The sequence below is a fragment of the Schistocerca nitens genome, chromosome 1, assembly GCF_023898315.1.
Source record: "Schistocerca nitens isolate TAMUIC-IGC-003100 chromosome 1, iqSchNite1.1, whole genome shotgun sequence".
NCBI lineage: Eukaryota > Metazoa > Arthropoda > Insecta > Orthoptera > Acrididae > Schistocerca > Schistocerca nitens.
The window spans coordinates 282,025,006-282,050,005 of NC_064614.1; the positions used below are offsets into that span (position 1 = coordinate 282,025,006).

The window sequence follows — 25,000 nt, forward strand, 5'->3', positions numbered from 1 at the left end:
ACTTGTTGTGGGCCGACGAAGTTAAGCCGGCCGCGGTGGTCTAGCGGTTCTGGCGCTGCAGTCCGGAACCGCGGGACTGCTACGGTCGCAGGTTCGAATCCTGCCTCGGGCATGGTTGTATGTGATGTACTTAGGTTAGTTAGGTTTAAGTAGTTCTAAGTTCTAGGGGACTTATGACCTAAGATGTTGAGTCCCATAGTGCTCAGAGCCATTTGAACCATTTGACGAAGTTAATTTCGAGCTCCGCGGGTCTGTCAACGCCCACAACTGCAGAATTTGGGCTACCGAAAATCCTAGAACTGTCGTGGAATCTCCATTGCACGACGAGAGATTCACGGTATGTGTTGGATTTACCACAACTACCGTTATCGGGCCTTTTTTCTTCGAGGAAATGCGTGATTCTGGTTTTTTAACTGCTACCGTGACGGGTGAGAGATACGCCGGTATGTTACAGAATCGCATCATCCCCAGCCTGGCTGATAAACACCTGCTGGAGCGTACGATGTTTATGCAGGATGGCGCTCCACCCCATATTGCTAGACGCGTGAAAGATCTCTTGCGCGCGTCGTTTGGTGATGATCGTGTGCTCAGCCGCCACTTTCGTCATGCTTGGCCTCCCATGTCCCCAGATCTCTGTCCGTACGATTATTGGCTTTGGGGTTACCTGAAGTCGCAAGTGTATCGTGATCGACCGACATCCCTAGGGATGCTGAAAGACAACATCCGATGCCAGTGCCTCACCATAAATCCGGACATGCTTTACAGTGCTGTTCACAACGTTATTCCTCGACTACAGTTATTGTTGTGGAATCATGGTGGACATATTGAGCATTTCCGGTAAAGAACATCACCTTTGCATTGTCTTACTTTGTTATGGTAATTATTGCTATTCTTATCAGATGAAGCGCCATCTGTCGGACATTCTTGAACTTTTGTATTTTTTTGGTTCTAATAAAACCCCATGTCATTCCAAGCATGTGTGTCATTTGTACCTCTCTATCTACATTATTCCGTGATTTATTCAGTTTTCAATTTATACTGACTTTTTGTAACAGCTTGTTCTTAGTCCATATTCTATGGGCATCAGACTATTCATTCAACAGGTTCGGTAGTACAGGTTCATTCGTACGGATGATGACATTGTCATCAGCGAATTTTCTCTTTCATATACTTAATTTTAATAACGTGCCTGAACCTTAGCTGTAACTGCGATTACAAGTACCCCATTTTTGCACCGCCATCCCCATGGTGTGTGGCAGCGCTTGTTCTCTGGTGAACTCTCCTCTTCCGTGGCCGCAGCTGTCGAAGTGGAGGACCCGGCGGCCGGCCGTAACACCCCGGCGGCACGCCACTGCTATCGACCGACGCGGCGTGGCGCGGCGACCAAACAAACCAGACGGGACGCACGCCACGCCGCGGCCCTAATGCTGGGGGGAATCAATCTGCGTGACAGGCTTAAACAGCGCACCCCTGCCCGTGATTGTGTGCGAAATTAACTCCCGCCGATACGGACATTCCGGTCGCGTGCCGCCCTACTGAAATGACATAGTTACTCGAGGAGGAAACTGCACGCAAATGGAGAGGCGCAGAGCGAAAGACGCTGTATTACACACCATTAATGTGTGGCAGCAGCGTCCGTAGTTGCTGTAAAAGTATTTAGGGTATTTCAAATAGCTTTTGGAAATACAAAAAATGCTTATTTATTTTACTACACGCGTTTCGTTTCATTCATTTCCAATGTTAGTGGTTGGATTTTATTTGATTTCCACTTACATCTGGGAGTGTTGTCGACATTCAGATATTTTTGCACGTGGCATTAATGTTTTTGGTCTAACTTCACTTTGACTTGCGGCACCACACATATCGTCACGTAAACAACGACCAAACGACAAAAACGAAACGAGTAATGGAATGTAGTTGAATTCAATCAATCGAAGCTGATGGAGTTATATCAGGAAATTAGACATGATTTTGGTATTTCGGTAGCAAAATGACTGATGATGACCAACAAGGAGAGACTATAACACGCAGACTGGCAATAAAATGAACAAAAAATTCTGAAAAAGGCGAATTAACAATTCTGGAAAAGGAGAATTTGTTAATATCTAACAAAAATTTAAATATTAGAAAGTCTTTTTCAAGGTATTTGTCCAGAATGTGCTCCTGTACGGAATTGAAACGTGGACAATAAGCATTTCAGAGGCTTCTGAAAGATGGCGGTAGAGAATAATGCTGATGTTTAGGTGGGTTTAGGTCGAATAACTAATGAGGAATAACTGAAACGGAAATGAACCCTCGCTAAATTTTGAGAAAAACAATTTATTTTCAGATCTGTACAACAAACAGTCATACCAACGCTTCATGTAGCTCATGAACAGGAGTCAATAAACAGGGCAGAACGCTCCAAACTTTTGGGTAGACGTACTGATGACATATTGAACTGGGACAAGCATACTACTGAGCTCCTCAGACAATTAAGTCCACTTACTTTTGCTCTTCGTACAATTGCTGGTCTTGGAAATAAACGATTCGATCTTCTGACATATTTTGCATGTTTCCACTCAATAACATCAATGGCTTAATTTTCTGTGACAACTCATCACTTGGAACAAAAGGACTGATTAAAAGCGTGTTGACTCAACTTCATCATGTAGGTACCTTTTCAAGAAGTTGGGCACTTTAACTGCACCATCGCACTACATGTATTCGCTGATGGAACACAATTTGAGAAGAAAATTGATGTCCATTCCTACAACAGTGGAGGTAATACTGATCTCTGTTACCCATTATTAATGTTGGCAGTGTTCAACATGCAGCAATAAAATGTTCTGATCATTTTGTTAATAATATAAAATGAGTGACAGGTAGCAAAGCGAGTTATAAAGCTAACTTAAAATCATTTCTCTTGGAAAACGTCTTCTTTTCCATGGACAAATTTATATTAAAGAAAGGACTATACAAATAAATTCATTAACATTAATACTAATCAAGTATACGTATCCAGTAAGATGACTCGTTGCGGATCATTTCGATGTAACTGATTAACTAACTAACCGGGGACGAAGTAAATTTCTATGAATCTCCACTAAAGGAACTTTTCGGTAGATAGTATAAATTATAAGTCATCAAGGAATCGTCAGTTTGGTGATGTTGGGAAGTATGGTCGGTAAAATTTGAGGAGAAGACCGGGATATTAATACAGTTAACAGGTTCAAATGGACGAAGGATGCAGTAGTTACTCAGAGTTGAAGAAGCTTGCACAGGATAGACTAGTGTCGAGAGCCGCATCACTCCACATTTAGAACTGGAGACCACAACAACAGCCACAATGTTTGTTTACGTTCTCTGGTCTAAATGTATTAGTATGCAGTGCCAGTTGTCCTTTCCACCTCCATTTCATATACATGATTGCCCTGAAGTTGTCTCTTATCTATTTTTCGTTTTTTTTCTGTCTTTGGTGGAATTTGCGAAGAAGGATCTCATCACTCCTCATTGCAAAACTCTTAATTTTACAACGGGTTCCGCATTAAAACCCGACCACTGATTTCCGTAACTAAAAACTGCAAATACATACAATAAACTCTCCCTTTCCAGCATTGTTATGGTATGGAGCTGTGGTATATCTATGTGTCATATCTGGAGGTGTGCTCAGTTAGACTAATGTTTAAGGCGACAGCTCGCGATAAGAAAAAAATCTGTGTTCGAATCCCTGTCTACCACAAATATTCAAAGATCATTTTACAGGCTGTTTAAATATTATAAGTTACGGAGGATAATGAAACAAGGAAATGTACACAGATACGGAAACCATTGATTTTCCCTATATGGCAAGTTTGGTTACCTGACTTAATTACTGCCAGTGTTTACCTATGTTGCCTGCTGCGCAAGGTAATCCACTATTTCGATAATGTGAAAGAATGCATAAATGGTGCAATCACAGTATCCTGTGGCTGTTTGCGAATACGAAACACGAATCTTCGACAGCAAGTGTGTCGGTCGTGGCTCATTACTACAATGGCGTCTTAGATCCCGTAACGAGCCCCTTAGATCTTATGTGGTGATATTTAATGGTTTTGGTGTATTCCAGCCCTGTTTGATAGTTTCGATGAACTCCAGAAGCACATTGTGGATACGTTGTAAAGGCATTCTGAACACGCCTGGGATTTTTGAACCTGTACGGGTAGCGATGAGCAGTCATGCTGAAACTGTCTTCAAATGAACGGCAGCCGTATGGAAAACTTCTTGCAATGTGTTGTTTCTCAAGTCGATAACTGCACTTTGGAGCATCAGAGAGTTTGTTACAAGGTATTGACGAACTCAATCGCAATACGTCGTATCGGGGAAACGACTGGATTCTAGACGTATATTTATTGGGATTATTTGCTTCTATCATTGCCCAGTTATTCGTTGCAGAAAATTACTACTCTTCACCAGGGAAGAAACGAGTTACCGGTATTTTTAGCACCTCATGTTTATCCATTATTAAACTCTTCTATCACCCCGCACTCCGCTTCTAGAGATGAAATGTCTTCAAACTGCTCCCTATCGCCTTAAAGAGCCAAAAACAATTCATTCCAAACAAATATGGTCGATTCTGTAAATTATTCAAGGTCATTCCGTTACCATCCCGACTTTCAATCCTAGGATTGCTTTTGCTGTTTTGACCAGGAGAGTATTTTTTCAAACTGACATTTCTGTTAATTTTTGCATCATAAAGAGTGTAATTGTTGAAACAAATTCAGCTGTTATCCACACAGAAGGTGAAAAGTCAATACTATAAGTTGTATTAAACTAAGTAAAATTTGGAAATTTGTTGTAAGACTTTCTGAAGGTTTCTTAAGAGATATACTAACGAAAATCAGTGAAACTTCTGAAACCAAATAATTTTCTTGAGCCGATGACGGAGCACCTTCGGTTGCGACGGTACTGACGATTCAGATGTCTCCATAGGTAATTTACATTTAATGTGATTCACAACAAGTGTAATTTATTTATTTCATTGCAGAGATATCATTCATCAAGATACGAAGGAAATAAAGACATTAACTGCTTCATTGATTTATATGAATGGGGCAAGTTGAAAATTCGTGGCAGACTGGGATTCGAACCCAGGTCTCCTGCGTACTAGGCTAGGCAAAAGCACTATCTACTACGCCATCCAGACATAGTGACCACCACAACCACAGGGACTAACCTAGCATGCCTCCCGTCAGACCCAGATTCTGGACTTACACCACACACTATTGATGTAGTGTCCCTGTTCGTTAGCCACTTTACTCGTGGCATCCCGCCTATTTCGAGTTTGGTGTGCATCTCCACTGAAGGGATGGACCGTCATCTCCTTAATACATGTAGTGGCTGCAGCCACTATGAATCAAGACTGACCACTGTGTACGAATGACGTAGTGGTGACCGCATCTGCCTTGTGGGTCGAACACCTGGGTTCGAACCCCGGTCTGGTATAAACTTCTGACTTGCCCCATTGATATAAATCGATGCCCACTGGCAGCTAATGTCTTTCACTCCTTTGTGTCCTGATTCATAGTGGCTGCAGGGTCAAAAAGGTGTCTGTTCGTTTGGTCATGTACGAAAGGACAGACCTCACATATCTTATTACATACATGTATTTGATTCTGCATATACTGTTTATTCATGAACTGGATAGTCCCCTAAAACTGGCTGGATAAATCAGATCGATGGTCGGAGAAAGGCAAAGGCATGCCACATCCTATAAGGTTAACCTATGAAAACAATGCACTGCTCAAACCAATCTTTCAGTTGACTACAGCTTTACTTGCTAACCGTATCATAACTCCATCTCTTTTACAGAGCATATTACATAACTGCATAACTCTGAATGTCGGCATAGTTTCCACATTTCAGAGTGAAACTTCTACTTTACAAACGCAGTCTAGGATCTGCGTATCGCATGCACTTCGTGAACTGATTTTTATATGGAGACTGATCAGTATCGTATTTTATGTGTTCACACATCTCTGCTCAGGTACTACTATAATAATGGACTTGCTGCTATATGATTTCAATTTCCATAATTAGTATCACCAAATGAGCTATAAACCTGAAAACACAGCAAGAAAACATAGTTTTTTCCTTTACAATTACATGTGACTTTCACTATTGTTATGGGGTAAGAAATAAAAGTGACTAATTGATCGGTTCATTCCCCTGTTAGTAATTCATTCTAGTAAAGAAAATACAGACTTAACCATTGCGGGTTCATATTGAAGTTGTTGATGAGTAGTGACAATCATGTTAACGTATGAATGTTACGTCAGTTTGTATTGCCTTTTTGTCCAGATATGGTATCATCTCTGATTAGAACGGTATTGCTGGGATGCACGATAATACATTTTGTGTTTCACCTGTAATTCACTACCCAGGCACTTGGAGGGCATAGGCTGCCGGTAACACCATAACACAAACAGGAGCGTCTTGAGTGGCGCAGCGCCAGGGATGTATGGACTACTGGTGAACGGCGTCGTATTTTTTGCAGCGGCGAATAGCAATCTCGTCCAGTATTCTGAAAAATCACAGAGGTGTTACGGCTGGTGTCATGGTGTGTGAAGCCATCGGGTATGATTTCTGGTCTTAACTGGTAGTGACTGAGGAAATTCTAACAGCACAACGATCTTCATGTGATACCTCCCATGCGACAGAATAGTGCTGCCATTTTTCAACAGGACAAAGCATGCTCATATATGGACGCATCTCTATGAGCTCTCTACTTGATGTTGAGGTAGTTCTGTGGACAGTAAAATTCTCAAATCTGTCTCGAAAAGGACATGTATGGGACCACTCGGACGTCAAATCAGCCCCAGCGTCACTGTTGAGGGTATCAAGGATCATTTACAATAGTTATTTGCCATCTTGCCTATGGAGAGGATACAACGGCTACATGGCGCGCTTCCCACCCGAAAAATGCATGCACCGAGGTCGTAACGATAAGTGAACTCGTATTGTTAAGTTCTTTGTAAAAATGATTAGATTTTCTAACCATTGCAATAGCGTTGTTGTGTTGTTGTTGTTGTGGTCTTCAGTCCTGAGACTGGTTTGCTGCAGCTCTTCATGCTACTCTATCCTGTACAAGCTTCCTCATCTCATGGTACCTACGGCAACCTGTATCCTTCTGAATCTGCTTGGTGTATTCATCTCATGGTCTGCATCTACGATTTTTACCCTCCACGCTGCCCTCCAATACTAAATTGGTGATCCCTTGATGCCTCAGAACATGTCCTACCAACCGATCCCTTCTTCTAGTCAAGTTGTGCCACAAACTTCTCTTCTCTCCAATTCTATTCAATACCTCCTCATTAGTTATATGATCTACCCATCTAATCTTCAGCATTCTACTGTAACACCACATTTCGAAAGTTTCTATTCTCTTCTTGTCTAAACTATTTATCGTCCATGTTTCACTTCCATACATGGCTACACTCCATACAAATACTTTCAGAAACGACTTCCCGACACTTAAATCTATCTATTGGCTTCTGTCTCGAGTTCTTCGGCCGACGAACGTCGGCCGAAGAACCCGAGACAGAAGCCAATAGGCAGTTTGTCAACAAGTGGCCACGAAGGCCTTAACAATTTTGTACTTAAATCTATACTCGATGTTAACAAATTTCTCTTCTTCAGAAGCGCTTTCTTACCCATTGCCAGTCTACATTTTATATCCTCTCTACTTCTACCATCATCAGTTATTTTACTCCCCAAATAGCAAAACTCCTTCACTACTTCAAGTGTCTCATTTCCTAATCTTGTACCCTCAGCATCACCCGACATAATTCGACTACATTCCATTATCCTCGTTTCGCTTTTGTTGATGTTCATCTTACATCCTCCTATCAAGACACTATCCATTCCGTTCAACTGTTCTTCCAAGTCTTTTGCTGCCTCTGACAGAATTACAACGTTATCGGCGAACCTCATAGTTTTTATTTCTTCTCCATGAATTTTAATACCTACTCCGAATTTTTCTTTTGTTTCCTTCACTGCTTGCTCAATATACACATTGAATAACATAGGGGAGAGGCTACAACCCTATCTCACTCCCTTCCCAACCACTGCTTCCCTTTCATACCCATCGACTCTTATAACTGCCATCTGCTTTCTGTACAAATTGTAAATAGCCTTTCGCTCCCTATATTTTACCCCTGCCACCTTCAGAATTTGAAAGAGAGTATTCCAGTCAACATTGTAAAAAGCTTTCTCAAAGTCTACAAATGCTAGAAACGTAGGTTTGCCTTTCTTTAATCTAGCTTTCAAGATAAGTCGTAGGGTCAGTATTGCCTCACGCGTTCCAATATTTCTACGGAATCCAGACTGATCTTCCCCAAGGTCGGCTTCTACTAGTTTTTCCATTCGTCTGTAAAGAATTCGCGTTAGTATTTTCCAGCTGTGACTTATTAAACTGATAGTTCGGTAATTTTCACATCTGCCAACACCTGCTTTCTTTGGGATTGGAATTATTATATTCTTCTTGAAGTCTGAGGGTATTTCGCCAGTCTCACACATCTTGCTCACCAGATGGTAGAGTTTTGTCAGGACTGGCTCTCCAAAGGCCGTCAGTAGTTCTAATGGAATGTTGTCTACTCCCGGGGCCTTGTTTCGACTCAGGTCTTTCAGTGCTCTGTTAAACTCTTTACGCAGTACCTTATCTCCCATTTCATCTTCATCTACATTCTCTTCCATTTCCTTAATATTGTCCTCAAATACATCGCCCTTGTATAGTAGACCCTCTATATACTCCTTCCACCTTCCTGCCTTCCCTTCTTTGCTTAGAACTGGGTTGCCATCTGAGCTCTTGATATTCATACAAGTGGTTCTCTTCTCTCCAAAGGCCTCTTTAATTTTCCTGTAGGCAGTATCTATCTTACCCGTAGTTAGATAATCCTCTATATCCTTATATTTATCCTCTAGCCATCCCTGCTTAGCCATTTTGCACTTCCTGTCGATCTCATTTTTGAGACGTTTGTATTCCTATTTGCTTGCTTCATTTACTGCATTTTTATATTTTCTCCTTTCTTCAATTAAATTCAATATTTCTTCTATTACCCAAGGATTTCTACTAGCCCTCGTCTTTTTTCCTACTTGATCCTCTGCTGCCTTCACTACTTCATCCCTCAAAGCTACCCATTCTTCTTCTACGGTATTTCTTTCCCCCATTCCTGCCATTTGTTCCCTTACGCTCTCCCTGAAACTCTGTACAACCTCTGGTTTAGTCAGTTCATCCAGGTCCCATCTCCTCAAATTCCCACCTTTTTGCAGTTTCTTCAGTTTTAATCTACAGTTCATAACCAATAGATTGTGGTCAGAGTCCACATCTGCCCCTGGAAATGTCTTACAATTTAAAACCTGGTTCCTAAATCTGTGTCTTACCATTATATAATCTATCTGAAATCTGTCAGTATCTCCAGGCTTCTTCCATGTATACAACCTTCTTTTGTGATTCTTGAACCAAGTGTTAGCTATGATTAAGTTGTGTTCTGTGCAAAATTCTACCAGGCGGCTTCCTCTTTCATTTCTTAGTGCCAATCCATATTCACCTACTACGTGTCCTTCTCTCTCTTTTCCTACTACCGAATTCCAGACACCCATGACTATTAAATTTTCGTCTCCCTTCACTATGTGAATAATTTCTTTTATTTCATCATACATTTCTTCAATTTCTTCGTCATCTGCAGAGCTATTTGGCATATTAACTTGTACTATTGTAGTAGGCGTGGGATTCGTGTCCATCTTGGCCACAATAATGCGTTCACTATACTGTTTGTAGTAGCTTACCCGCATTCCTGTTTTGTTATTCATTATTAAACCGACTCCTGCATTATCCCTTTTTGACTTTGTATTTATAACCCTGTATTTGCCTTACCAAAAGTCTTGTTCCTCCTGCCAGCGAACTTCACTAATTCCTATTATATCTAACTTTAACCTATCCATTTCCCTTTTTAAATTTTCTGCCCAATTAAGGGATCTGACATTCCACGCTCCGATCCGTAGTTCTTTCTCCTGATAACGACGCCCTCTTGAGTAGTCCCCGCCCGGAGATCCGAATGGGGGACTATTTTATCTCCAGAATATTTTACCCAAGAGGACGCCATCGTCATTAACCGTACAGTAAAGCTGCATGCCCTTGAAAAATTACGGCTGTAGTTTCCCTTTGCTTTCAACCGTTCGCAGTACCACCACAGCAAGGCGTTTTGGTTAGTGTTACAAGGCCAGATCAGTAAATCTTCCAGACTATTGCCCCTGCAACTACTGAAAAGCCTGCTGCCCCTCTTCGGGAATCACGCGTTTGTCTGGCCTCTCAACAGATACCCCTCCGTTGTGGTTGCACCTACGGTACGGCTATCTGTATCGCTGAGGCACGCAAGCCTCCACCACACCAACGGCAAGGTCCACGGTTCATCCATCACCCTATCAACCCGTGAAGTGTCAACTCTTTTCCTTCTCCCTTTCTGGATGTTTCACTTTTGTTTTGTCACGCAGAGTATGAGCAGTAAAGAAGACCAAAAGTATTGTATGCAAAAGCACAGAGTACGTTATATGTTTCAGTGCTCCCACCGAAGTCGTCCTTCCTGAAAGAGAAAGATTCTGAAATACATTATAAAACTAATAAAAATGAAATATTCAGACTGAGAAAGATTACAGAAATGCGTCACTAGAAGAATGTGGGCGTATTTCTGGAGAGAATATTTTTCAACAACACTACGTCTTTCCGTTACTATCCTGAACATGTAGATTCAATGAAATAAGTTACCTGAAATGTCTCATTGTACCATATGCACTTGTTGGAGCGTGAGTAATATCAATTCACTTCCGTCATGCACTGACAGCTAGAAAATGAAGTAGTATTCGTACTTTGATATACTTAAAACGTCGTTTCAAGAAGTGGTGAGGACATTATTACGTTCTTATTGGACTGTTAAGCAGTGTGGAAACAGAGCTGCAGACTATAATACACATAAGATCCTTTCATCTTGGTGCTCCAAGATCGAAACTAACAAAGATATGGACATGATAATCACGTGAATAGTTCATAGAGATCTGAAGTTTCTATAACAATAATTTAAGTGTATTTAAACATGGATTTTCATGTCCGCTTTAGGATCTCTCGAGTGATAATTCTCATATGGTTAATAATCCAGGGTCTGAGGCTTTGTTGACTGCACACCACACTAGAAGTTACGCGAACCTGTTCTCTGTTGTAATCTCAGAAGAAAAACTGAGGGAATAGTTTCTCGCCGAATGAGGTGGACAAGTTAAGGGCTCTTCTCGTCCCACCCACTATCTTGCAACTCAAAATGAACACGTTTTATAACAAAAATTTCTGAAGATCTGATGATGACCGCAAATTCTGTCGAAACCGGTCGTTGTAAACAGAGAAATATTTATGCGATCTTGGCTTTAGAAAGGTTTTTACTGATCATTCTTCCCACGCGCTAATTGCGAGTGCAACAGGAAAGACGTACCAGTTACTGGTACACGATGTACCCTTCACCACACCCTATTACGTGGGTTACGGAGTTTTGATGTAGAGGTCGACAGTCCACACGGAAGAGGAGGAGGAGTAGACTGATATTTAACGTCCCATCGACAACGAGGGTTTAGAGACGGAGCACAAGCTCGAAGAAGCCATCCGGGCATTCGCCGTAAGCAAGATAGTCAGTATGTATTGATTTGGTATAACTTGGAAACGCTCTGTGGGTATTATAATTCTTCTTCCGGCAGTGTAATTTTCTTGACTCACGCTGCAGTGAATGTACTGCTGTAATCGCCCTCATGTGGTCCCGTTGAACACCTTAGTTTGCGAGTTAACACGAATACTTCGCGTATCGTGTAACTCTGCTGTTCCGTGATTGTCGGCTCGGGAACTCCAGCACGCGCAACAGAGCACGTAATTTCCATTGCCGCCGCTAACGGTACAATTTTTTATGGCGACGCTATAGTCCTGTCCAAGTTGCAGCTGGAAATTTATGAGGATAAACTAACTTCAGCTTTACAGAAACAGCGAAAATACGCATCCTGGCGCCCGGTAGCCGGACGTTTTTTTAATACGGCAACTTTACGTGGGGCGGCAGCGTTACGGGCTCTTAAGCTGCCGTAAACTGCAGTACCGACCCGTCCCGGCCGCGCAGCCCTCTCTGCCTGGTCCTCGCGATCGCACGGACAGAAGAGCGCTGCGCGGCTTTATTTACGGCACTTTTTTTACGGTCGGCGCGAAGGCCGGGAAGACATTTCGGAAGCTCGTTAATGTACTCTATGTCTAAACTGTTGTGTATCTCTCTCGTTGTCAGTTACTCGATACTACGCCGTCATTTCTCTTGTGCAAAATTCTACGACGACAGTTTGCAATGCTCATGTATTGGAAGAAGGACTGGAGTTGTAAAACTGCCATAAGTAAGCGTAGACTACGGTAGCTTTACAGCAACATTGATCGGCTAAGTTCGTAACTGCGTTACCTGTACGTTAAGTGCGTTGCATATCTATCGGACGTAACCTCGCTTTTCATGCAAATGCGATAAGTGTCTTACGTCGTTATTTCCACAAGTCGTCCTTGCGCAATTCGCGGACGATTCAGTCATCATTACCAGCAGCCGCAGAGTCGATACAGTGGTATGGGGCCTCCAGCAGCAGCTTCCACTCGTTCAGTTGCGGTCAGTGGCCAGCCGAATTACCCTGAATGCGGAGAAGACGCAGACCATTACCCTTACTCGTCGTCAGTTCGAACTCAAAGATCGTCTCACACTGCAAAACATCGCACTTCCTTTATCAAATCAGATGAAATACGTGCGAATGATACTGAGCTGGACACCCCTCTTTAAGAACTATGTTCAGGAAAATGAAACTGCTTCACTGCTGTCGAGCCAACATCTGAATGTGAGTGACAAACTACGCCTCTACCGAACAACGATCGTGCCGTCAATCTTGTATAGGTACTCCACCTGGTAGATTATCTGTAGCAGCAATCTCATACCGCTGCAAATCCTACAACACTGATGCCTACAGTTAATCCTTGGAGCATCTATACCGGCAAGGAACAGGGATCTCCATCAGTAACTGCACATAGAGACCACCAGGAAACCAATCGTATCTATATTATGTGAGTTCTGTCGTCCCTGAGATGTGGCAAGGCATAAAGTAATGTAAGTTTATAAACAAAAAATAAGAAAAAGTAATGCAACATTGTGCTACAGAAAGTTAAAGTCAGCTGTAACACAAAAAAATAAAAAATTGTTCAAATGGCTCTGACCACTATGGGACTTAACATCTGAGGTCACCAGTCCCCTAGACTTAGAACTACTTAAACGTAACTAACATAAGGACATCACACACAACTATGCCCGAGGCAGGATTCGAACCAGCTACCGTAAGAGCAGCGCGGTTCCGGACTGTAGAGCCTAGAACCTACATCTACATCTACATCTATACTACGCAAGCCACCCAACGGTGTGTGGCGGAGGGCACTTTACGTGCCACTGTCATTACCTCTCTTTTCTGTTCCAGTCGCGTATGGTTCGCGGGAAGAACGACTGTCTGAAAGCCTCCGTGCGCGCTCGAATCTCTCTTAATTTTACATTCGTGATCTCCTCGGGAGGTATAAGTAGGGGGAAGCAATATATTCGATACCTCATCCAGAAACGCACCCTCTCGAAACCTGGCGAGCAAGCTACACCGCGATGCAGAGTGCCTCTTTTGCAGAGTCTGCCACTTGAGTTTGCTAATCATCTCCGTAACGCTATCACGGTTACCAAATTACCCTGTGACGAAACGCGCCGCTCTTCTTTGGATCTTCCCTATCTCCTCCGTCAACCCGATCTGGTACGGATTCCACACTGTTGAGCAATACTCAAGTATAGGTCGAACGAGTGTTTTGTAAGCCACCTCCTTTGTTGATGGACTACATTTTCTAAGGACTCTCCCAATGAATCTCAACCTGGCACCCGCCTTACCAACAATTAACTTTATATGATCATTCCACTTCAAATCGTTCCGCACGCATACTCCCAGATATTTTACAGAAGTAACTGCTACCAGTGTTTGTTCCGCTATCATATAATCATACAATAAAGAATCCTTCTTTGTATGTATTCGCAGTACATTACATTTGTCTATGTTAAGGGTCAGTTGCCACTCCCTTCACCAAGTGCCTATCCGCTGCAGATCTTCCTGCATTTCGCTACAATTTTCTAATGCTGCAACTTCTCTGTATACTACAGCATCATCCGCGAAAAGCCGCATGGAACTTCCGACACCATCTACTAGGCCATTTCTATATATTGTGAAAAGCAATGGTCCCATAACACTCCCCTGTGGCACGCCAGAGGTTACTTTAACGTCTCTAGACGTCCCTCCATTGATAACAACATGCTGTGTTCTGTTTGCTAAAAACTCTTCAATCCAGCCACACAGCTGGTCTGATATTGTGTAGGCTCTTACTTTGTTTATCAGGCGACAGTGCTGAACTGTATCGAACGCCTTCCGGAAGTCAAGGAAAATAGCATCTACCTGGGAGCCTGTATCTAATATTTTCTGGGTCTCATGAACAAATAAAGCGAGTTGGGTCTCACACGATCGCTGTTTCCGGAATCCATGTTGATTCCTACAGAGTAGATTCTGGGTTTCCAAAAACGACATGATACTCGAGCAAAAACCGCTCGACCACAGCGCCCAGCACAGCTGTAACAGTATTTAACATTAAATGAAATGTAATAAAGAAACCAACAGCTTAGGACGACGAAAGAACCTAGCACCCAATACCCTTCTCACGCAAAAGTAATGAGAAAATTACCCCGTTCACCCTTTACTCATGGGAAGTACGCCCACGAGGTGGTAGTATTTCTGTGAAACTACACACACGTACTCTTTCTCTCTCTTTCCCACCGCTCCCCCCCCCCCCTCTCTCTCTCTCTCTCTCCCGCTCTCTCTCTCTCTCACACACACAAACACACACATAAACACACACACACACACACAAACACACACACAAACACTGTCCTATTAAATTTCACCACAGACCGGAAACGGTGAACCGTCACTGAGTGAAGGTATATAGACGGAAGCGTAACCTACGAAACACTTTTGTTCTTCATAGTTATCCTCCAGTCTAAACAATATTATTAGCAAAAATGAAACTTTCAATGTTTATTTCACCTTTTTTCTCAAACATTCTTGATGTGTTATGTGAAATGGAGGGACGTGGTAGTAAAAATAAAAAGAAATAACAGAGATTTATTTCATAGCTCTAGAAGAAGTGATTTCCTGAAGAAAGGTAAGAAAAGGCGAACATCGCTTCCATACTTCGTCGACGGAATATAAAAATTCTGTTTACACTGAAGCGCCAAAGAAACCGGCATAGGCATGCATGTTCAAATACAGAGATATATAAACAGGCAGAATACGGCGCTGCGGTCAGCAACGCCTATATAAGACAAGTGTCTGGCACAGTTGTTAGATCGGTTACCGCTGCTATAATGACAGGTTATCAAGAAAAAATCTACATAAATGAATTCTAAATTCAACACATTAATCTGACAAAATAGTAAATTAATTAAAATTAATCAATATCATAAAATATATTTTAACGTATTGTGTTATAGTTGGCGCACGACCGGTGCCACACAGCATCTCCGAAGTAGCGATGAGACGGGAATTTTCCATACGACCATTTCATGAGTATACCGTGAATCTCACGAATCCGATAAAACATCGAATTTCCGACATCACAGCGACCGGAAAGAGATTCTTCAAGAATGGGACCAACGACGACTGATGAGAATCGCTGCTGATTGTAGTGCTAGGTGCGTTAGCGTGCGAACCATTCAACAAAACATTATCGATATGGGCTTTCGGAGCCGAAGGGCTACTCGTGTACCGTCGATCACTGCACGACACAAACCTTTACGCCTCGCCTGGGCCCGTCAATACGGACATTGGACTGTTGACGACTGGTAACATGTTGCCTGATCGGACGAGTCTCGTTTCAAATTATATCGAGCGGATGGACGTGTACGGGGATGGAAACCATCTCATGAACCCATGGACCCAGAATGTGTGCAGGACGCTGTTCAAGCTTATTGAGGATCTTTAATGGCATGAGGCGTGTGCAGTTGGAGTGATATGGGACCCCTGATACGTCTAGATACGAGTCTGACAGGTGACACGTACGTAAGCATCCTGTCTGATCACTGCACCTGTTCATGTCCGACGGACTTTGGCAATTCCAGCAGGACAATGAGACATCCCACACCTTCTGAATTGCTACCGAGTCATTCAAGGAACAATTGCTTGAGTTTAAACACCAAACTCCCCAGACATGAACTTTATTGAACATAGCTGGGATGCCTTGTAACGTGCTGTTCAGAAGAGATCTCTACTCCCTCGTACTCTTACGGATTATGGACAGCCCTGCAGGATTCATGGTGTCAGTTCCCTCCAGCACTGCTTCAGATATTAGTCGAGTCCATTCCATGTGATGTTGCTACCTCTCTGCGCGCTCGCGGGAGCCCTACACAATACTAGACAGGTGTACGAGTTTCTTTGGCTCTATAGTGATGATTCAAAAATAATTTCTTTGATTACATAAAAACATTAAAGCTACGCAATCAAGTAATTTTTATTACTTATAAAATGCGATGTATATTTCGCAAAGATATAAAATACGAAATGGACGACACTGAACGATATGCGATTCTAATTATGTTCAATACAAATAAATAAACAAACAAGAAAAATCACCGGCTCCCGGAGTCTCTCTCTCACACGTTCGATAATGTTTCTTTCTCTACGAATACTAACGGTAATCCTTCCATTTACTAAGTCACTTACGTATTATATCAAAGCCTCACAACGGTACATTTGGTAGAGAGCAACCAAGAATGGCATTCAGCTACAAAACGTTGGTTCTGCGTGCTGCTGGCTATATGATGCCGTGGTCAAAATACTGGATCATATTTCGCAGTGATGAAATTTAGATCCTCCTCTCGCCTTGTGCAACATCTAATCAGCCGAATGCCTAGATTGTTTATCTAGCAAAATCACGATCTATATCTAAATCCACCTACACTCCGGAGATATTTTTTATACCGCTGTCACTTCGATACTTTTTTGTTCTGGTCGCTAATTTTTCACGGGAAGAAAGATTTCTGCTAAGCCTTCGTGTGGCCTCGAATATCTGCAATTTTCTATGAACTTTTCGCGAGGAACATGTTGGAGGGAGTAAAATATTTGTGGACTCTTCTAGGAAGTACGCTCTCCGAACTTTAACAATAAACCATACCGTGTTGCAGATCGCCTCACTTGTAGCGTCTGCCACTGCAGTTTGTTAATCATTTGTGTGGCGCTTTCATGCTTACGAAATGAACACATAACGAAACAAGCTGCTCTTCTTTGAATCTTCTATATTTCCTTTGACAGTCCCATAATTATTGGTAGAACGAGCGTTTTGTTAAGTACTTACCTTGTTAACGGACTACATTTTCCAAGGATTCTTGCTATTAATCTCAGTCTGACATCTGCCTTAACCGCAATTAATTTTACGTGGTAATTCGAAATCAGATCGATCCGTATGCTTACTCATACACTCATGCTCATAAATTAAGGATAATACTGATACATGATAAAACAAATCTCTGGTGGGCGGTTTGCGGGTTTAAATCACCTCGGGGTACGACCATGCGGTGCATTTGACCTGCGGTCGTCGCACGGTTGCCCTGGCAGCAGTCCACATACGCAGAGATGTGTTGGTGCATGTCAGAGTACAGTGCAGCGAGTAAGTGTGCAGACGTTTTCAGACGTGATAATGGTTACTGTGGGTTGAGAATGGCTCAAAGAACACATATTGATGACGTTATGAGGGGTAGAATACCAGGGCGACTGGAGGCTGGTCAAACACAGCAGGTCATGGCATGCGCCCTCCGTGTGCCACAGAGTGTGATCTCAAGATTATGGCAACGATTCCAGCAGACAGGAAACGTGTCCAGGCGCTACAGTACGCGACGTCCACAGTATACAACACCACAAGAAGACCGATATCTCACCATCAGTGCCTGCTGACGGCCACGGAGTACTGCAGGTAGCCTTGCTTGGGACCTTACCACAGCCACTGGAACACTTGTCTCCAGACACACAGCCTACAGACGACTGAACCGACATGGTTTATTCGCCCGGAGACCTGGAAGGTACATTCCACTGACCCCTGGTCACAGGAGAGCCCGTAAAGCCTGATGTCAAGAACGCAGTACATGATCATTGGAACAGTGCTCCCAGGTTATGTTCACGGACGGGTCCAGATATAGTCTGAACAGTGATTCTCGCCAGGTTTTCATCTGACGTGAAACAGGAACCAGATACCAACCGCCGGCCGCGGTGGTCTAGCGGTTCTAGGCGCTCAGACCGGAGCCGCGCGATTGCTACGGTCGCAGGTTCGAATCCTGCCTCGGGCACGGATGTGTGTGATGTCCTTAGGTTAGTTAGGTTTAAGTAGTTCTAAGTTCTAGGGGACTGATGACCATAGATGTTAAGTCCCATAGTGCTCAGAGCCATTTGAACCATTTGAACCAGATACCAACCCCTTAATGTCGTTGAAAGCGACCTGATGGAGGTCGTGGTTTGATAGTGTGGGGTGATTTATGATTGGTGCACGTACACACCTACGTGTCTATGACAGAGGAACTGTAACAGGTCAGGTGTATCGGGACGTCATTTTGCACTAGTATGTCCGCCTTTTCAGGGGTGCATTGGTCCCATCTTCCTCTTGATGCATGAAAACGCATGGCCCTACCAAGCTGCCATCGTGGAGGAGTACCTTGAAACATAAGATATCAGGCGAATGGAGTGCCCTGCCTGTTCTCCAGACCTAAACCCCATCGAGTACGTCTATGATGCTCTCGATCGCAGTATCACTGCACGTCTTCAAACCCCTACGACACTTCAGGAGCTCCGACAGGCACTGGTGTAAGAATGGGAGGCTATATACCAGCAGCTGCTGGACCACCGATCCAGAGTATGCCAACCCGTTGTGCGGCCTGTGTACGTGTGCATGGTGATCATATCCCATATTGATGTCGGGGTGCATGCGCAGGAAACAGTGGCGTTTTGTAGCACATGTGATTCGGGACGGTTTTCTCAACTTATCACCAATACCGTGGGCTTACAGATCTGTGTCGTGTGTGTTCCCTATTTGCCTATGCTATTAGCGCCAGTTTTATGTAGTGCCACGTTGTGTGGCACAACATTCTGGAATTATCCTCAGTTTATGAGCATGAGTGTAGATATTTCAGGGAAGTATCTGCTTCTAGAGGTTGTTCTGAAATCGTGTAGTGGTACACCGACGGAACTTTCTATGTATTCGCAATACGTTACATTTATGTTGAGGGTCAGTTGATGCTCGCCGTACCATGCAACAGTCCACTGCACGTCTTCCTGAAATCCACTATAATTTTCTATTGCCGGAACTTCTCTGTATGCAACACCACCACTTACGAGGAGACTTAAGGAACTTCCGATATTATCTAGTGGGTCAGTTACATGTATTGCGAAAAGTAATATCTGCCTCTGGTATTATGGGGCAAGATATTTTTCCGAAAGTACGGTATTATGTCTGCAGTTTCATAAATCCTACACCTCAAAGTAACTGTTTGGTTGTCACTTCTCCGAATTATTTTAGAAATTCAGAAGTAGCGATATCAACCACTTCTGCTTTGTTTGTTGCAGGCTTCTATAAGGTACGATGCGAATTTCCACGACTTCCTCTTTCCTCTCCTATGCCAAGCACTTTGTCTAAGAGTAGCACTTGCACTCTTAAGATGATGCCTAACATGGAACCCATATAGAAAATGTGAATGTGAATTGGATACATCCTCACTTACTTGATGGTATATTCCAGTCTATGGCTTCCTCTAACCCTTCTTCTAGTCAGTGTTTTTTTAAAAATTCGCTTCTCGCCGATTCTTCGGAGAACTTCATTTGTTATGAGTTGCGTTAATTTTCAGCGTCCTTCTGTAACACCTCGTATCAAACGCTTCGATTCTTTTCTCTCGGTTACTCAAGTCTTTGATTTATTTCTGTACAACGCAGTGCTCAGATGAAGAGCTATATTTAATGTTAGTAGGTTTCCTTGGAAGAAAAGTACTCTCATTGCTTATTCTAGTCTTCAACTTATTTCGCCCTTGTTTCTTCTGTCATAGGTTTTTTTTATTCCACGGTAACAGAACCCCTTAGCTACGTGTGCTGCTTGCTCTCCGATGTCGTTGTTTCTCGCTAACTCATTTACTCTGGGCATCATTACACTTTTGGTTTACTATTAACTCATATTATGTGCTCTTTGGTTTGTTCATCCCATTCAATAGAGCCTCACTTTCACAGAGGTTATCAGTCTAACTGCAGTCAAATTCTGATATATAAATATTCGTCATATTTCTGTTACTGAACTACTAGTATCATTTTAAGGTAATTTATAACAATTTTACCAGCAAATGCTTCTCTGTGATACCATGTTTTCCAGTAATGTGACAATATACTCAGCTTTCGTAGCCGCATGGGAGTGCCGTGATTTCCACACTCATCAATAAGAAATGGGGAAGGCCTGGAAACACGGTACTAAAGTGATATAACCGTACTATCTGTCAACAGACGATACAATTTTCGAATAGACCGTTCACGCCTAGTGAATTACGTAAGTTGGAGTGAACGTCGTACCGATATTAGTGGTTTTTTTTGTCCGTTTGTCTTAACGCAATCACTGAAGAAGTGTTTTGCGATAACTCCACAGTAAAGTTAGCTACATACAGGTATGACAATTACATTCAGTATCTTTGACGCCTCTAAAGTCACCGCCTATTGCACGAGGCATTTCTTGCAGCTTGTAAGTAGCATACTTGCACACATACGGGAAGTCGCCTGTTCGTTTAACTCGACACGTTTAGGTCTAGTGACTGACTGAATTCAGTTTCACAGTGTACTAATTATTTAAAGTATCTGAAGCTGTTTTCGTCAGACCTTTCACAGTTGAAAGAATTATTGTGTTTGCACGGCTTCGTGGGCGAGTTTCCTTCCCTTTAATTCAGTGACTGTTGTTTTTGTTGACAGAGCGCCGTGAGGTGCCTCCCGCGCAGAGCTACAGACCTGCAGCGGAGATTGGCGAGAGCGATCCCAGGGCCAACGACGTGCTGGTGCGCCATCCTCCTCAAGGTAGGCTCACATTTTCTCTAAACATCAACATCACCTCATTTACGTACATTCGAAAAATTACGAGCCGATACTCTCGCGGTTCGAGGATTTCAACAAGTTTCACGGGAACTAGAGCGTCTTCCCTCATTTTTCAAGTGAATTGGCAGACCGGTTGCGGTACTGGACTCTTATTCGGGAGCGATAGGACTCGCTTTCACAGGCGACCGCATTCGGGTGTTCTGTCTTTTCTTTTATGTCTACAGCCAGAAATAACCCGAGGCTACATACTTGACTCCTTACTATCTGATATCGTTTTTAAGCTTCGAAACATTTGACATGAACACTCAAGCTTTGTATTTGTTCAGCTTACATCGCGAATTTCGAGGAAGGTACTGTGAAGTTTTCCTTTTTCGTCAGTGAAAATGTGAGCTTGCACAGCAGATGGCATCTTAGCATAGAACAGCCCAGCGGGGTAGCCGCGTGGTCTTGGGCGTCTGGTCACGGTGAGCGCGGCTCCCCCCGTCGGAGGTTCGAGTCCTCCCTCGGGCATGGGTGTGTGTTGTACTTAGCGTAAGCTAGTTCAAGTTCGATTAAGTAATGTGAAAGCTTACGGACCGATGACCTCAGCAGTATGGTCCCACAAGATCTTACCACAAATTTCGAAATTAGTATGGAATTTTAGTATTCCGAAGTCAATAACATTGTACGTTAACTGTCATTAATAAACAGTAGTTGAGTAGAAATGAATTTACTGGTACATGAAGTTTCGTGGTTTACTTGTCATCACTTGTTAGTGACGACTTATAGAATTTATTTGTGTGTGCACAAACAGACGTATGATGTAAATGCACATGTGAAAATGTTGTGCAGCTGAAACTGATATCATTGTTTCTAATGTCGCACGCTTTCAACAAGAATAAATGTCTTCCCCTCTTTGATACACCCCTTACTGACCATTTCTCGCAACCAATTTTCAAACATCGGTGTTTTGCCATTATTAACATCACTAGTTTGTTCAATCCTCAATTGGACTCTTTCCTCCTTTTAGCAGGCTGCCTGTCCCATATCGACTTGGGTTACAATTTTGTCTCCTTGTCCTCACATGGCAGTAGACATTGTGTAAATAAAACTCTTCGTAAAGTTTCAGATTACACTGTCCTCATTCTTCATTCAACAGTTGCACACTTCGTTATCCTTTTCGTCTCTTCATTATTCTGTTGTTGTCTCAGAATTTGATTGCTTGTCCTCATAAAACAGTTTCAACGTTGGTTAATCTTCATCAATCACTTTGCTGGTGCTTTTGCTCCATTGAGTAATATGCAAGAGGTGGATAAAAACATGGAAACACCAAAAACACAACACACTACCATGACTAATACGCTGTAGGAAAACCGTTGGCATTCAAAACAGCTTGCAGACCTCAGGGAATGGATAAATATAGGCAATTCCTGTAAAATAGTGACAAATTCAGGTAACTATGACGGAGGTGTATGGCGATTAATAACTCTGCTCTACAGAGTAGACAACAAAGGGACAATAATATTGAGATCTGGTGGTCATGGTGGTCAGGGGAGATGCGAAAATTCGTCCTCGTCCCCACAAAACCAGTCCTAGGCTATGCGAGCTGTGTGAACAGGGGCTCTGTCGTCTCTGAACACAGCTTCACTATTGAGCAACAACCAATGTACCACAGAATGGACTTGATCAGCAAAAGTCACATAATTCTCGGCAGTAATGTGATCTTGCTGAGTAAGCATGGGGCCCATGGGATACCCCGATATGTCGGCCCAAATCATCACCAAATCCCCGCAATGTTCCATTCCTGGGATGTAAACTCGGTCAGAAGTTGGAAACAATGTGCAACAAGACTTACGCGACCAATTTACTATCTCCCATTGCTCCATGGTCCAGGTTATATGGATTCGGCACCACGTTTCTCTGTTACCGGATCTTGTATCACTGGTGACTGATTTTGAAATTCCAGCTTGCCTCGCGATTCTCTGCTTATGCAGCTCCCTTCGTGTTGTTCCGATGTTGACAGGGTTCGTGAAAGCGAGATTCAGTTCTGCAGTGACTCTTCCAGCTGTCCTCGTCTTATTTTTCGTCACTATGTTCTTCAGTGACCGTCACTATCACTCAACACACAAACTTTCATTCACGTTGTAACTTAGCGTATGACGTTTTTTCCGTTTTCGAAGAATGCGATATACACTGAAGAGCCTAATATAGTGGAGGGCCACGCGAGCACCTAGAAGTACCTACACACGACGTGGCACGGACTTGACTAATGTCTGAAGTAGTGCTGGAGGGAAATGGCACCTCGAATCTGGCAAGGCTGTCCATAAATCCGTTCGAGTACGAGGTTGTGGAGATCTCTTCTGAACAGCAAGTTATAAGGCATCCCATATATGTTCAATAATGTTCATGCTTGGGGAAGTTGGTGGCCAGCGGGAGTGTTTAAACTCAGAAACTGTGTAGCAATTCTGGACATGTGGGGTGTCGCGCTGTCCTGCTGGAATTTCCCAAGTTCGTCGGAATGCACAATAAACATGAATGGACGCAGGTGGTCACAATGGATGCTTAAAAACGTGTCACCTGCCAGAGTCATATGTCGACGTATCAGGGATCACATATCACTCCAACTGCACATGCCCCACACCATTACAGAACCTCCACCAGCTTGAACAGTCCTCTCCTGACATGCAGGGTCCGTGGTTTCATGAGGTGGTCCCCATACCCGTACAAGTCAATCGGCTCGATACAATTTGAGACGAGACTCATCCGAGTAGGCAAAATGTTTCCAGTTTTCAATAGACCAATGACGGTGTTGACGGGCCCAGGCGAGGCGTAAAGCTTTGTGGCGTGGAGTCATGAAGGGTACACGAGTGGACCTTCGGCTCAGAAAGCCGATATCGATGATGTTTCGTTGAATGGTTCGCACGCTGACACTTGTTGATGACCTAGCAGCAATTTGCGGAAGTGTTGCACTTCTGTCACGTTGAACAATTCTCTTCAGCCGTTGTTGGTGCCGCTCTTTTTTTTTTTTTTTTTTTTTTTTCAACTGGCTCTGAGCACAATGGGACTTAACATGTGAGGTCATCAGTCCCCTAGAACTTAGAACTACTTAAACCTAACTAACCTAAGGATATCACACACATCCATGCTCGAGGCAGGATTCGAACCTGCGACCGTAACTGTCGCGCGGTTCCAAACTGAAGAGCCTAGAACCGCTCGGCCACAACGGCTGGCGGTGTCCTTCCTGCAGGATCTTTTTCCCGCTGCAGCGATGTCGCGGATCTGATGTTTTACCGGATTCCTGATGTTCACCGTACACTTGTGAAATGGTCGTACGGGAAAACCCCTACTTCATCGCTACCTCGGAGATGCTGTGTCCCATTGCTCGTGTGCCGGCCATAACACCACGTGCAAACCAACTTTAATCTTGACAACCTGCCATTGTAGCAGCAGTGGCCGATCTAACAACTTCGCCAGACACTTGTTGTCTTACACAGGCGTTGCCGACCGCAGTGCCGTATTCTGCCTGTTTTGATATCTCTGTATTGGAATACTCACGTCTATACCGCTTTCTTTGGTACTACAGTGTATATCTTCGAGATGATGCCGCTTGAAACACCAAATACTTCGACTGCCTTGGTTAAGGACGCATGCACCACACGAGCACCAACTATTTTTCCACCTTACATGTCACTTAGCTCCGACATAATGCACTCATAGCTACACAGGACACTGTTCTGACCACGATTGACACTTGCAACGTAGTAAGGATATTGTACACCTGCCGTTCGTGGTC

At 43.3% G+C, this 25,000-nt stretch overlaps 1 protein-coding gene across 1 annotated transcript in view; it reads left to right on the forward strand.

The window, feature by feature from the left end:
- Window positions 1-25,000, forward strand: part of LOC126235475 (lachesin-like) — a 1,351,138-nt gene that overhangs the window by 1,316,613 nt on the left and 9,525 nt on the right. Inside the window, exon 9 of the mRNA XM_049944199.1 lies at window positions 21,109-21,210. Within this exon, the coding sequence (XP_049800156.1) occupies window positions 21,109-21,210 (102 nt within the window). The remainder of the gene's footprint in view (window positions 1-21,108; window positions 21,211-25,000) is intronic.